Raw genomic sequence first — 13,616 nt, 5'->3', positions numbered from 1 at the left:
CTCATTTACAATAATGAGCAACAGATACATAAGTAATGCCTCACAATTAATGACAAACTGGCCTTAAATTAGGCTTGTAGCTATGACTTCAGAAGTGTCTGTTCTGCCCATTCATTTGTTAAGTGGCACTAGAGAGTATCCAAAAATTTAAAACCGCCCAATCTTCCTTAAATTGTAAATTCCAAGGTATCTTTAGTCAGTTCCGATGGGCTTTCTGACAGCTTTTGTGGAATATGAAATACATCATTTCAATCCCTGGGGGCATGGCTGGTTATGATCTCCATATTAAGGGGCATGAATTTGTTAGAACTGGGCAATTAGATAACTCCTTCTGCCACCATTGGTCCATTAAATAAATAATACACATGTGTTTGTGGGGATGAAGCTAGTCTTTGGGGGTTACACCACAAAACCAGCTGGCCCGCTCTCTCTCTATGAAGATACGGGGCCACGCATCCATTTCTGAGGTTTTTCACAAGGCCCTCCACCCTCTCTTGACAGTGCCATGCTGGGCCATATGGGAGCCTGAAACAAAGGGCAATCACTAATCTTGATCTTGTCTTTACTTAAACAGTTGGAAGTTCTTTTGCATTGGTATTGATTTTTAACATATTGTGTTCATATATTACTTATCTTGTTTACCAAGTATTTGGGTGATCCTTAAATTTTGGGGCCAAGGTAACTGCCTCATGAGCCTTGCCTTAGTCCTAGCCCCACCCCATCTCCTGTTAACAGTTGAGGACACACCCACCCTTTTGAAAGAGTCGAGGGACCCATTCCAGGCCTCTCAGCAGGATCGGTATTGGGTTTACCACCTGGAACTTCTCTAGCTTTCCTCTTGCAAAAGATATTACTGTGGGTTATCTTTTCCTAAAATGTCTCCTGGGAAATCTGTAGACTACCGCTTTGTTGCACTTTGCTCTTTGGTTGTATTGCAATGCAAGAGTAAAGAGTGATTAGGGAAACTGATTAAACAGGTGAATAATACTTTATATCTTTGGAGAAAACATTTATTTCCTGGTAGGGTTTTCTATAAGGTAACTAAGGCAAGAGGTATCCAAAACGTAAAGAACTAACAAACTCAGCTCTGGTTTATTCAGGAGGGCAATGTATGGTCCTTGGCAGTTCATGGTGTACCAGAAGGTACCAAACTTATTTACATAAAACTTCCTACATCAGTATAGCCTGAGGCCAAGCAGAGAGCATTAATTCAGCTTTTACTTATTGCTTATGTTTTATTGAACAGTTAATTACTATGGTTTCTTATTCAAAGATGTAATTGGTTAAAAGTACATCAGTGGTTCAAAAAACAACCTTTTACAAACATTCTGGCCAAATTCAAAAATTTTCAAATGGCAAAAATACATCTTAGAAACTAGGAAGATAGTAGCATATACCGAGCCCAAACTCAATACTGCTGTTTCAACCAATTCCCCAGTCCCTCACCTCACTGCTCTTAACATAAGCCTCTGTCATCATCCCCATCAAGTTTTGTCATATTTGGCTTATCAGTGGCACTTCCCTCTGCCACTCCTTTCCCACTGTTCTTTGGGGCAGGAACTCTGTTCTGTTTTCCTTTGCATAAAGCAGCATAGCTCAAAAATGTCTTTAGTAAACATTGATTAAATGAAGGAATGAATGCTACTTTCATATCTCTATAGATAGCACATATTTTCCCTGGTAGAAACATCCTTAAGCAATCTAAAGAATTTTAAAAATCAAATGCAATTATGTTCACTGGAGAAAATGTAGCAAATATATATATGTTAATAGTCTCTGTTCCCATTCTTATGTCTCTATCTCCCTCCCATTCTCTTTCTCCCCTCCAGGGATTCTTTAGGAGGAGCCAGCAGAACAATGCCTCTTACTCCTGCCCAAGGCAGAGAAACTGTTTAATTGACAGAACCAACAGAAACCGTTGCCAACACTGCCGACTGCAGAAGTGTCTTGCCCTAGGAATGTCAAGAGATGGTAAGGCATTGCCTTCCTATTTCTTTCATAAAAGGCTTTCAAATGAAGGCTTTCCTGGAGTCTATTTAAGCCACTGGAAGAATTCTAGACAAAGGGAATTGGAAATAAGAAGGAAAAAAGCATGTGCTGGTAGTGCATTAAAAGGAAAAGTAAGAACATACAAAAATATAGTATTGCCTATGAAATAGGAAGAAAGGAAAGGCTTTATTGTAGTTTTTGAAGCAACCTGTGCTAAGTCAGGTAAAAGCCACATAGTCCTAGATTGAAGTTGACCACCTGTCTAGGTTTGCTGTAAATGAGGGGTTGGTTTCCTAGAACAAGAGGTTTTCAGAGCTAAAACTGGGAAGTCCTAGGAAAATAGAACCATTTGGTTATTGGGTAAGTCTTACTGGTGCACATGTTGCTTAATATGCTAAGGAATAGAACATGTTTCTACAGGAAGCCCAGAAGCTCATTGGCCCATCACACCTCCTCAGATAAGGATGTAGACTATTCTGAGTCACGATGAAAATCCCAATGTCAGAGCAGCAGTCCAGGTCTTAGAAGGGTTGTGTAGGTAGTGTCCTTCTCAGGATATGACTCAAGTGTGCACTCCACCTTCATGCCCAACCCAACTGGGTGGCTTGACTCAACAGCTGAACTTAGATTAATGAAAGAGGACAAATAAATTCAAACAAAAAAATTTCATCTAGCTTTTCTTCCATTTTTAAGCATTGATCTAAACTAATTATTTTTCCACCGGCATGACCACAGCACTGCTGTATTGTGAGCAGTCCTGAGACTTGGGGCCATTTCTGTCTGTTTCCCACTGTATCCTCAGGGTATGCTTAAAAGCAGCCACCTAGATGTTTGTTTGATGAACCATGGCATTCTCTTTTACCCAGAGCCTGAGACACAGTGCTCCTGATACTTATTCTCTTTATAGGAAGCACTGTAGATTCTGTGCTGCTGGTCACACTGCCTCTAATGCAGTTCAAGGTGGTAAAGACCCAACCCCCCTCAAAAGAAAAAAATAAATACTTCTAATTTATTTTTTAAATGGATAATTGGCATCTATTGTAGCTTGGTATAAAAGGATTTTATGAATTATTTTTTTATTTTTTTTTAATCTTGTGTCTCTTTTTATTTTATTTTTTTTACATTTATTTATTTAATTTTTTTTTAATATATTTTATTGATTTTTTTTTACCCCCTCCCTCCCTCCCACACATCCCCTCCCTCCCCAGAGTTTTGTGTCCATTGGTTGCACTTATATGCATGTATACAAGTCCTTCGGTTGATCTATTATCTCCCCCAGATCTTCCTCCCGTCCCCGCTGTAACTTGACAGTCTACTTGTTGATATACTGTCTCTATATCTATCTTATGGTTCATCAGTTTATAATGTTCTTTATTATCCACAAATGAGTGAGGTCATGTGGTGTTTCTCTTTCATTGATTGACTTATTTCACTCAGCATGATGTTCTCCAATTCTATCCAGGATGCTGCAAATGATGAGAAATCCTTCTTTTTTATGGCAGCATAGTATTCCATTGTGTAGATGTACCATAGTTTTTGGATCCAATCATCTGCTGACAGACACTTAGGCTGTTTCCAAATTCTGGCTATTGTAGATTGTGCTGCTATGAACATAGGGGTGCATATATCCTTTCTGATTGGTGTTTCTAGTTTCTTGGGATATATTCCTAGAAGTGGGATTACTGGGTCAAATGGGAGTTCCATTTTCAGTTTTTTGAGGAAACTCCACACTGTTCTCCACAGTGGTTGCACCAGTCTACATTCCCACCAGCAGTGCACGAGGGTTCCTTTTTCTCCGCAACCTCGCCAACACTTGTCGTTTGTTGATTTGTTGATATTGGCCATTCTGACAGGTGTGAGATGGTACCGCATTGTTGTTTTGATTTGCATCTCTCGGATAATTAGTGACTTTGAGCATGTTTTCATGTGCTTTTTGGCCTTCCTTCTGTCTTCTTTTGAAAATATTCTATTTAGGTCCATTGCCCATTTTTTAATTGGATCATTCATCTTCCTTTTATTTAGTTGTATAAGCTGTTTGTAGATGTTGGAGATTAAACCTTTATCAGTGGTGACATTTGCAAATATGTTCTCCCACACAGTGGGCTTTCTTGTTGTTTTGTTGATGGTTTCTTTTGCTGTAAAAAAAGCTTTTTATTTTGATGTAGTCCCATTTGTTTATTTTCTCTTTAGCTTCCATTGCACTAGGGGTAGTATCAGTGAAGAAGTTTTTTTGGCATACGTCTGAGATTTTGTTGCCTGTGGATGCTTCAAGTATTTTTATGGTTTCCTGTCTGATGTTTAAGTCCTGTATCCATTTTGAGTTTATTTTTGTGTATGGTGTAAGTTGGTGATCTAGTTTCATTCTTTTGCATGTATCTGTCCAATTTTCCCAACACCATTTATTGAAGAGACTGTCTTGACTCTATTGTATATTAGTGACTCCTTTGTCAAATATTAATTGAGCATAGTGATTTGGGTTGATATCTGGGTTCTCGATTCGATTCCATTGATCTATATGTCTGTTTTTGTGCCAGTACCAGGCTGTTTTGAGAACAGTGGCTTTGTAATACAGTTTGAAGTCTGGTATTGAGATACCTCCTACTTTACTCTTCTTTCTCAGGATTGCTGTGGCTATTCGGGGTCTTTTATTGTTCCAAATGAACTTTTGGAGAGTTCTTTCTAGGTCAGTGAAATATGCCATTGGTATTTTAATGGGGAGTGCATTGAACTTATAGATTGCTTTAGGAAGTATGGACATTTTGATGATGTTGATTCTACCAATCCATGAACATGGTATGTTCTTCCATCTGTTTACATCTTCCTCTATTTCTTTTTTCAGTGTCGTGTAGTTTTCTGCGTATAGGTCCTTTACTTCCTTAGTTATGTTTATTCCTAAGTATCTTAATTTTTTTGGTGCGATCGTAAATGGAATTGCTTTTTTAGTCTCTGTTTCTATAAACTCACTTTTGGTGTATAGAAATGCCATAGATTTCTTGGCATTAATTTTGTATCCTGCTACATTGCCAAATTCATTTATTAAGCCAATTAGTTTTTTAATGGAGTCTTTTGGGTTTTTTATATACAATATCATGTTGTCTGCAAATAAGGATAACTTTACTTCTTCTTTTCCAATTTGGATGCCTTTTATTTCCTCCTCTTGTCTAATTGCAATGGCTAGTACTTCCAGTACTATGTCAAAGAGGAGTGGCGATAGTGGGCATCCCTGTCTTGTTCCTGTTCTTAGAGGGAATGGTTTTAGTTTTTGCCCATTGAGTATGATGTTGGCTGTGGGTTTATCATATATAGCTTTTATTACGTTGAGGTATGATCCTTGTACTCCCACCTTGTTAAGAGTTTTTATCAGGAAAGGGTGTTGGATTTTATCAAATGCTTTTTCTGCATCAATTGATATGACTATATGATTTTTATCTTTCAACTTGTTTATGTGATGTATCACGTTTATTGATTTGCGGATATTGTACCAACCTTGCATTCCTGGAATAAATCCTACTTGGTCATGGTGTATGATCTTTGTGATGCTCTGCTGGAGCCGATTTGCTAGAATTTTGTTGAGGATTTTGGCATCTATGTTCATGAGGGATATTGGCCTGTAATTCTCTTTCATTGAGTTGTCTTTATCGGGTTTTGGTATTAGGGTGATGCTGGCTTCATAGAAGGAGTTTGGAAGTGTTCCTTCCTCTTGAATTTTTTGGAATAGTCTGAGGAGGATAGGTTTTAGTTCTTCCTTGAATGTTTGGTAAAACTCTCCTGTGAAGCCATCTGGCCCTGGGCTTTTGTTTGCTGGAAGCTTTTTGATGACTGTTTCAATTTCTTTCCAAGTCACTGGTCTATTGAGATTTTTAGATTCTTCCTGATTGAGTTTTGGAAGTTTGTATTTTTCTAGGAATATGTCCATTTCCTCCAGGTTGTTCAGTTTGTTGGAATAGAGTTGTTCGTTGTATTTTGTAACAATCCGTTGTATTTCGGTGGGGTCTGTTGTTATTTCACCTCTTTCATTTCTGATTTTGTTTATTTGGGTCCTCTCTCTTTGTTTCTTGGTTAGCCTGGCTAGAGGTCCATCTATCTTGTTTATTCTTTCAAAGAACCAGCTCTTGGTTTTGTTGATCTTATGTATTGTTTTTTTGGTCTCTATGTCGTTTATCTCTGCTCTGATTTTTGTTATTTCCTTCCTTCTGCTTACACTGGGTTTTTCTTGTTGCTCCTTTTCTAACTCTTTGAGTTGTAGAGTTAGATCATCTGTTACTATTTTTTCTAGTTTTTTGCAATAGGCTTGTAAGGATATGAACTTCCCTCTCAAAACTGCTTTTGCTGTGTCCCAAAGATTTTGGATTGTTGTGCTTTCATTGTCATTTGTTTCCAGGATGTTTTTAATTTCTTCCTTGATTTCTCTGGTAACCCAGTCCTTGTTTAATAGCAAGCTGTTTAGTCTCCATGTGTTTGATTTCTTTGGATTATTTTTATTGTAGTTAATTTGGATTTTATGAATTATTAAATTAAATGTGGGCCTTTTAATTATTTGGATAAATTCAACTCCACATAGGTCTTGATATCTAAGCATACAAACTGCTTACTTCTTAGCTTGCATTCTCCAAACAGTTATATCTTGAATTTTTGTTTACGTTTTCTCTACTTTTCAACCCACCTAACCTTGCCTTACACAAAAGTACACATATGAGATAAATTTGATCAAAAAAGAAAAAAATAAAAAGAATCTGACCTTGAGCCCTTTAGTTTACAGGTAAGCTTCCAAAGATGCAAAAATGTAAGTTTCCAAAATGTTTCTATTTATTACCTGATTTTTTTGTTTGTTTTCCTAGACTTGTTAACCACATAGATATACTCCTAGGGTAAACTTTCAGCACTGTGTAGTTCTACATGCTAAAGTAAAGAAAAATGGAAGATAAGGTTAAGTGGTTTTCAAGATTCAGCAAAATTTTAAGGTGAAAGTATGCACATACATGTGTGTGTGAATTAATAGCATGTATATGCCCACTTCATCTTCTCTACCATTTTATTTCTTTTTACCTGGACCCTTAAAAATGATAGTTGCAGGAATCTTCAATGTTTCCAATTGTACTACTATACTGGTAAACAAACAAACAAACAAAAATGGAAAAACGTTTGCATCAGTAGGAAGATACTGAGCTCCAAAGAGAAAACATGATACCCATCTTGCAGTAATTAAGTATGTGTCCTCCTTAATGACAGACCTCTCTGAAAAACTAGAAGCTGTCCTACAAGGTAGTAAGTAGATGTCTTTGAAGAAGCAATAACTTTGTTTCATTGTTACTCCAGAAACTTTCATTCCATTTAGAATCCCACAATCTAAATAAATATGAAAAGATTTCTGATATTTTGCGAAAATTGTTCTTTGCTAGTGTGGGATCAACATGAGGGTTAAGAGCTTATCATGAGCAAATACCATCATCACTGAATATTTATGAAGCACTTGCAATGTATACAGAATTGTGCTAGTTTGAGAGCTAGCAGTTTAACAAGAGACTGCCTCTACATTCAAGTGAATCTCATTAGCAGAATAATTCAAGTTTGAGAGGGGCAAACACTCAAAATATGTGCCATTCTGATTAATGGTTAGTGGTGAGAAGAATGCTAATATTTGAAACTATAATAGTAATACAGCCTTTGTTGAAATAGGCCTATGGATACAATAAATGTATTGACAAAGAGTGACAAGGAATAATGTATATGTTAGGAAAGTTCAATGGATTTACTTTTGCCATTTACTGTAATTTTCCCCAAATATGTCACTACATTTAGTATAGGAAGGGACATAAAACTGAAACTGGCTCATCAGTATTCCTGAAATAAATGGAAAATTCTTTCTAAAGTAGTACTATAGCAATTGTCAGTAAAGTCCATAATTTAGGATGAAGCCTGATAATTCCAAAAGGTAGTAGGGCTTTAAGTTGCCTCTCTGAAAATATTTCAGCTTGCTCAGTGACCTGATAAGTTAATTTCCTGGAAAGGGCATAATTATTCACCATTGAGTTTTCAGATGTTCACCAGGGCACAGGTCTCGACTGCATACTTATTTGACATTGTTAGCTTTGATTTTGAGATCAAACGCAGAATTCTGAACCTAACGTTGTTAAATACGGGGTCTTGACTGAGCTCATTCATTCATCTTCTATCAGCTACAAGTTAGTCTGTGCCTCTATTGATTATAGATGGCTTTGTCTGGGATAACTGAGGTGACTCAACTCTACCTCACATATCTTATCCTCCAGCAAGCTAGGCGAGGCCTGTCCTTTTCATAGTGAAATATGCAATCATATAAGCATTTTGGAAGCCTCTATTTGTGTCACATATGTCAATATCCTATTGGCCCAAGAGCAGGCCACATGACCCCGAGTAAGAATGCCTACACAGATCAAAGTGCCCTGTAAATTTATACGGGGAAGAAATGGAAGTAGGTAAGAAAAATCAGGGTCATTAATAAATTCAATCAACCACAATGTATAATTCACCTAAATACAGTGTGCAGAAATCTGAAACAAGGAAAGGAACTTAAAAAGAGACACTGCATTTCTATCTTCATGTTAAAAGAGCTTCTCATTATCCATTTTCTTCTCCCCATAAATTTTAAGCGAACCAATGCAAAAGTATTTTACTAAAGTAAGTCAGAAAGTATGCATACTCGAACCATAACAAAACCTTAATCTATAGCAATAGATACAAAGTTGGTAGTCACCACCATCACTCTGTAACAAAGAGCTGTCTGAAGCCTACATGAATGCAACAAACAGAGGCTCAGCAACAAACAGAGTCACCGGAAAGTGTACACAGTTATTCAGAACTTAATCTCCTAGTCACATTTGGTCGTGACAGAGGTTGGGAAACGTGGTCTCTGTTCTGAACAGCTGATGCTTGGATAAAATTTGGTAGCTCTATAACCAACAGAAGGAGAAAATGAGCTGGAGAAATGTGGGGGATGAGTGGCAGCTCCTTCACAGCAGGGATCTCTTCCAAAGGCTCTTCATGCTGGGCTGGAGAGTTAGTTCTTAAGCACATCCCTGCTTAGTTATTCTCAGAAGTTATTCTCATCAACCCTACTTACCAAATCAAGGTTGAACCAGTTTCTTGCCTCCACTTTATTCTTTCTACATTCTCTGAGCTCCCAACACCATCAAGTGATGGGAACACTGTCACAGAGGAAAACAGAGACTCAGAGAGGAGCCTCCAAGTTTGTCACAGTTCCCACTGTTAACATGAGTTGAACGAAATACAGCTTAATGATTCAGACAACCCTGGACTTAGGAATTTCACAACCTAAAGTGGGAGTCGACAGCTGGTGAGGAAAAACATCACTACCTGTGACAGTTCAGGAGATTAAGCTCTATAAATTATAAAACAATGCATTCAGCCCAGCCAGCATGGCTCAGTGGTTGAGTGTTGAGCTATGAACCTGGAGGTCATGGTTTGATTTCCAGTCAGGGCACATGCCTGGTTTGTGGGCTTGATCCCCAGTGTGGGCCATGCAGGAGGCAGCCGATCAATGATTCTCTCTCATCATTGATGTTCCTCTCTCTCTCCCTCTCCCTTCCTCTCTGAAAACAATAAAAATATATTTTTAAAAAAGAAACAATTCATTCAACTGAAAGCATCCTCATATCACTCTATGACCACTTCCAGAGCCTCTTCCTCCTTTTCCCTCAGAATGGCTAAGGCTTTTGGCAGAAGAGATGGGCAATATAAAACTCGGGACGGGGACTGTGGAATGCGAGAGGAGGGGTTACTGTTGGATCACTTGCTGGCCACTGAACGCACAAACTTCTTCCAAAAATCCATTTCATTTGACACCAAAACTTCCAACTGAAGGCAAATGATGTGGTTTACTTAACACTATGTTTATCACCCTGCCCCACATTCTTGTTCTTACCCAACTCACTAGAAAACAGTGAAATAATAAGGTCCTATTCGACAACCTAGTAATCCTAATGCTTAGAGAGGAAGTTAACAACAAGTTTAGGTTGACATATTCTTAGCAGGTACTATTTGGTAGTTTGTATTACACCCCCCCCCCCACACACACACACACACACAAATATAAAAGGAACAAGAAAATATGCTTTCCAACCTCACGGCAATAAGAAATACCTAAGTTTTCACATTTCTTCCTAGCTTAAATTTAATTCTCCCCATGCACATAAACCAGTAAGGACACCCATGAATATAACTTTTACCAAATATGGAGTGCCAATGAATGGGCTCTTGTGCTAGGAGTCCATGCATTTGAGGGGACAGCCATCCATGACCCATCGGACTTGAGGTGGTTAGCGAGAATGATAACCGCCCGCGCTGTTCTCTGCTTTTCTCTCCGCCCAGCTGTGAAGTTCGGGAGGATGTCCAAGAAGCAGAGGGACAGCCTGTACGCCGAGGTGCAGAAGCACCAGCAGCGGCTGCAGGAGCAGCGGCAGCAGCAGAGCGGGGAGGCAGAAGCCCTGGCCAGGGTGTACGGCAGCAGCATCAGCAACAGCCTCAGCAGCCTGAACAACGAGGCCGGCGGCACTTACGCCAACGGACATGTCATTGACCTGCCCAAATCCGAGGGCTATTACAGCGTGGATTCCGGCCAGCCGTCCCCGGATCAGTCAGGACTGGACATGACTGGGATCAAACAGATAAAGCAAGAACCCATCTATGACCTCACGTCCGTATCCAACTTGTTTACCTATAGCTCTTTCAACAACGGGCAGTTAGCACCAGGGATAACCATGACTGAAATCGGTAAGTGGAAGTCTTCCCCCCTCGTTTTTGGAAATTCTGCTTTGAAAGTGCCTTGGTCCTATGTCAATGGTCATTTTCTCAGTTTGTTGAATTACTTGCACTCATGGCTTCTAGGGAGAAAAGTTATTGGTTTTAAAATATTTCCTAATAACTGTCACTGTTGCCCTATCCCATAAAAATGTGTCCCAAGCAAAGGAAGAAATTATATATAGAAATATGTTATCTGTAAAGAACAGATGCTATCTGTTATACATAGAAATTTGGGTTCGTCACTGAAAGAAAAATATGATTGTTATAGACTGGAAAATTTCAGCAAGGGGCTATTCCACGTGAAATAATGCAGGAGGCAGCTGATCTGTGTTTCTCTCTCAACGATGTTCCTGACTCTCTATCCTTTTCCCTTTCTCTCTGTAAAAAATCAATATAATCTATTTTAAAAATTAAAAAAAAAAAAAAAGAACCAGGACACCTGCATTTCAACCCTGACTCTGTGGCTTAGTATTTGAGCTGGAGCAAGTTTTTAAATCCCAGTTAACTCATCTTTTTTCCCCCTCTCATCTTTAAAAAAGAGAAAAGCACTAATTCGTAGAACACATGGTGGTTGTAAGGATTACGTGAGTTAATATTGTAAAAGAGAGCAATGTTTGGAACTCAGCAAATGCCTAATAACTCAGCACTGATAGTGCTGTATGCCACGTGCTCAGGCACCTTCTCTATCTGCACTGTGAGTAGGAGCCTCAAGCCTACGAGCATTTTAAATAAAGTTGATGTGAACACATAATGAAGTACGTGCCATATGTATCTTGGCTACTTCCACCATCTGGTGGAGGGAGGAGCAATGTGACACAGTTATAAAACCCGGGACATTCTTTCTCTTTTAGCGATTCAGGATGTGACAGTGAGTAAAGAAGTTGTTGACAAAATATCTGAAATGGCTCACACTAAGAGACGTAGAAAACGGAACATCAGCTATAATACAAAATATTAGTTATTATTGCCATCCTTAACCTTGCTTTTTAACTCTGTCACAGGCACTTTGCATCCATTTCATTTTCGTAAGCATCTTATAAGTACAAATATTATTCCCATTTTACAGATGAGGAAATAGAGGTTTAAGGATGTCTCCTGATTTTCCCAGATTCCATTAGTTACTAAGTGATGGAGCCAGTTTCTACCATAGGCAGTCTGATTCCAGAGCCCTTTTTCTTATCCATTACTCTGCTACCTGTTGTGGGTTTAATATTCACACACTGCATTGTCAACAAATAGGGACGGTCTTTTTAAGTGAAGTCACTTAATCTCAAGAGAGCATGTTGTTATGGAAGAGAGAGAGAGAGAAGTCAGCACCATTTTTCACTTTTATCCTACTTAATATCTAAGTGCAAGAGACTGCTATAGATTTGGAGCACATGTTCAAAACCAAATGAAACAAAACTCACAATTCTTGGGCAGCATTCTTTCCCATCCCCAGAAAATAAAGTCTTATAAGAATTCAAAAGTCATAGTTTTCTTATAATCTAGACTCACTAGAAGTATGGCAAAGGAAATACAGCCAAAACCATCAGGTCTGGGTCACTAGAGGGGTCACTTTTCCTCTCTGGCCTTCAGTTTATTATTCTCAGAGCTGCTGCCTTTGGACTAGATAATCTCAAAATCCATCCAGATGTTTTACACAGAAAGTGATACCCAAAATGGGCTGGCATATATCTTTTAATTACTTCAAGATACCATTAGTCTTTAGAATAGCTCTAGATATTCTTAAACTTTGGAGACTTCTTTCATCAGACATTTTGGGGTGCGATTATATTGTCTTGCTAGTGCTCCCGTATTTAGCAGGCTCTTACACCTAAATATTGACTTGATTCACATTTATTTAAAACAGCAATGCCATCTAGTGGACACAAACTCCTTCAATGGGTGTAGGCACCTATATGACAAGCCACAGTGATTGGACATGCTATTCTTTCCTGCACCGTGCAAAAAAACTGCCACTTGTTTCACTAAAACCTAAGTCCATAACAGCATTGGTGAGAAGGCACCAGAGGTATAGGAGGTTAAGAACTCTGATTCTGGAGTCAGATTGCCTGAGTTCAAAGCCCGGTGGGCCTTTTCCCATACGCAATGCTAACCTCTGGGTCTCAGGTGTAAAGTTGGGAAAATAATAGTCCCTACCTGTGTGTGTTGATTAAATATTTGTAAGTTCTTAAGACAATCTGTCATGCATAAGCCTTATTATTATTAATATAATTGATATTATAAGTTATTAATTTCATTATTACTCAATAACATTACTAGTTATTACAGGTCATATAATTACTTTTCATTGAGCACCTGCACTTGCTGAGCAATGTCCTTTATTTCATTCTCATAACAAGCCTATTATGCCTATTATATACGTATTTGTATGTCCATTTTACAGATGAAAAATTGAGACTCAGAAGTCACAAAATTTGTCAAAATCAAAGTAAGCACATAAGAACATACCATTCTTTTAATCATCATACTACTAGTATATATTTATCCCGTCAACAAAGGGAGCCCCTCAAGCTAACTGGCATTCCCACCGAAAACCATGTTTGTGGTGTTTGTTGCCTATCTGATGACCTTCTAGGTGCTACAAAGGGGCTCACAGTGTGAACATGCTGACATTTTGACTTGACTTGATTAATGAGCATCTGTATAATCGGGCTAGTGGCAAGCTGTCAGGGAGAGAACCCTGTGTAGACAAAATACAAAATCAAATTTTAGCCCCATTGCACTAGGTGAATTCAAGACTGTATCACACTAAAGAATTTTTTTACATCACTCCTGGCGACAAGAAATCCTGATGTGCTTCCTCGGGTTTCTGAGAGAGCAAT

At 38.5% G+C, this 13,616-nt stretch overlaps 1 protein-coding gene across 1 annotated transcript in view; it reads left to right on the top strand.

Moving 5' to 3' along the window:
* RORB (RAR related orphan receptor B) overlaps positions 1-13,616 on the top strand; it is a 174,504-nt gene that overhangs the window by 120,074 nt on the left and 40,814 nt on the right. The window contains exons 3-4 of the mRNA XM_084898926.1: positions 1,830-1,971; positions 10,357-10,758. Coding sequence (XP_084755052.1) covers positions 1,830-1,971; positions 10,357-10,758 — 544 coding nt within the window. The remainder of the gene's footprint in view (positions 1-1,829; positions 1,972-10,356; positions 10,759-13,616) is intronic.

The sequence above is a fragment of the Pipistrellus hanaki genome, assembly GCF_964339955.1.
Source record: "Pipistrellus hanaki genome assembly, chromosome: 11".
In the NCBI taxonomy this organism is placed as follows: Eukaryota; Metazoa; Chordata; class Mammalia; order Chiroptera; family Vespertilionidae; genus Pipistrellus; species Pipistrellus hanaki.
Note: the sequence above shows the minus strand (reverse complement) of the source record. Positions and strands in the feature narration are given on the sequence as shown.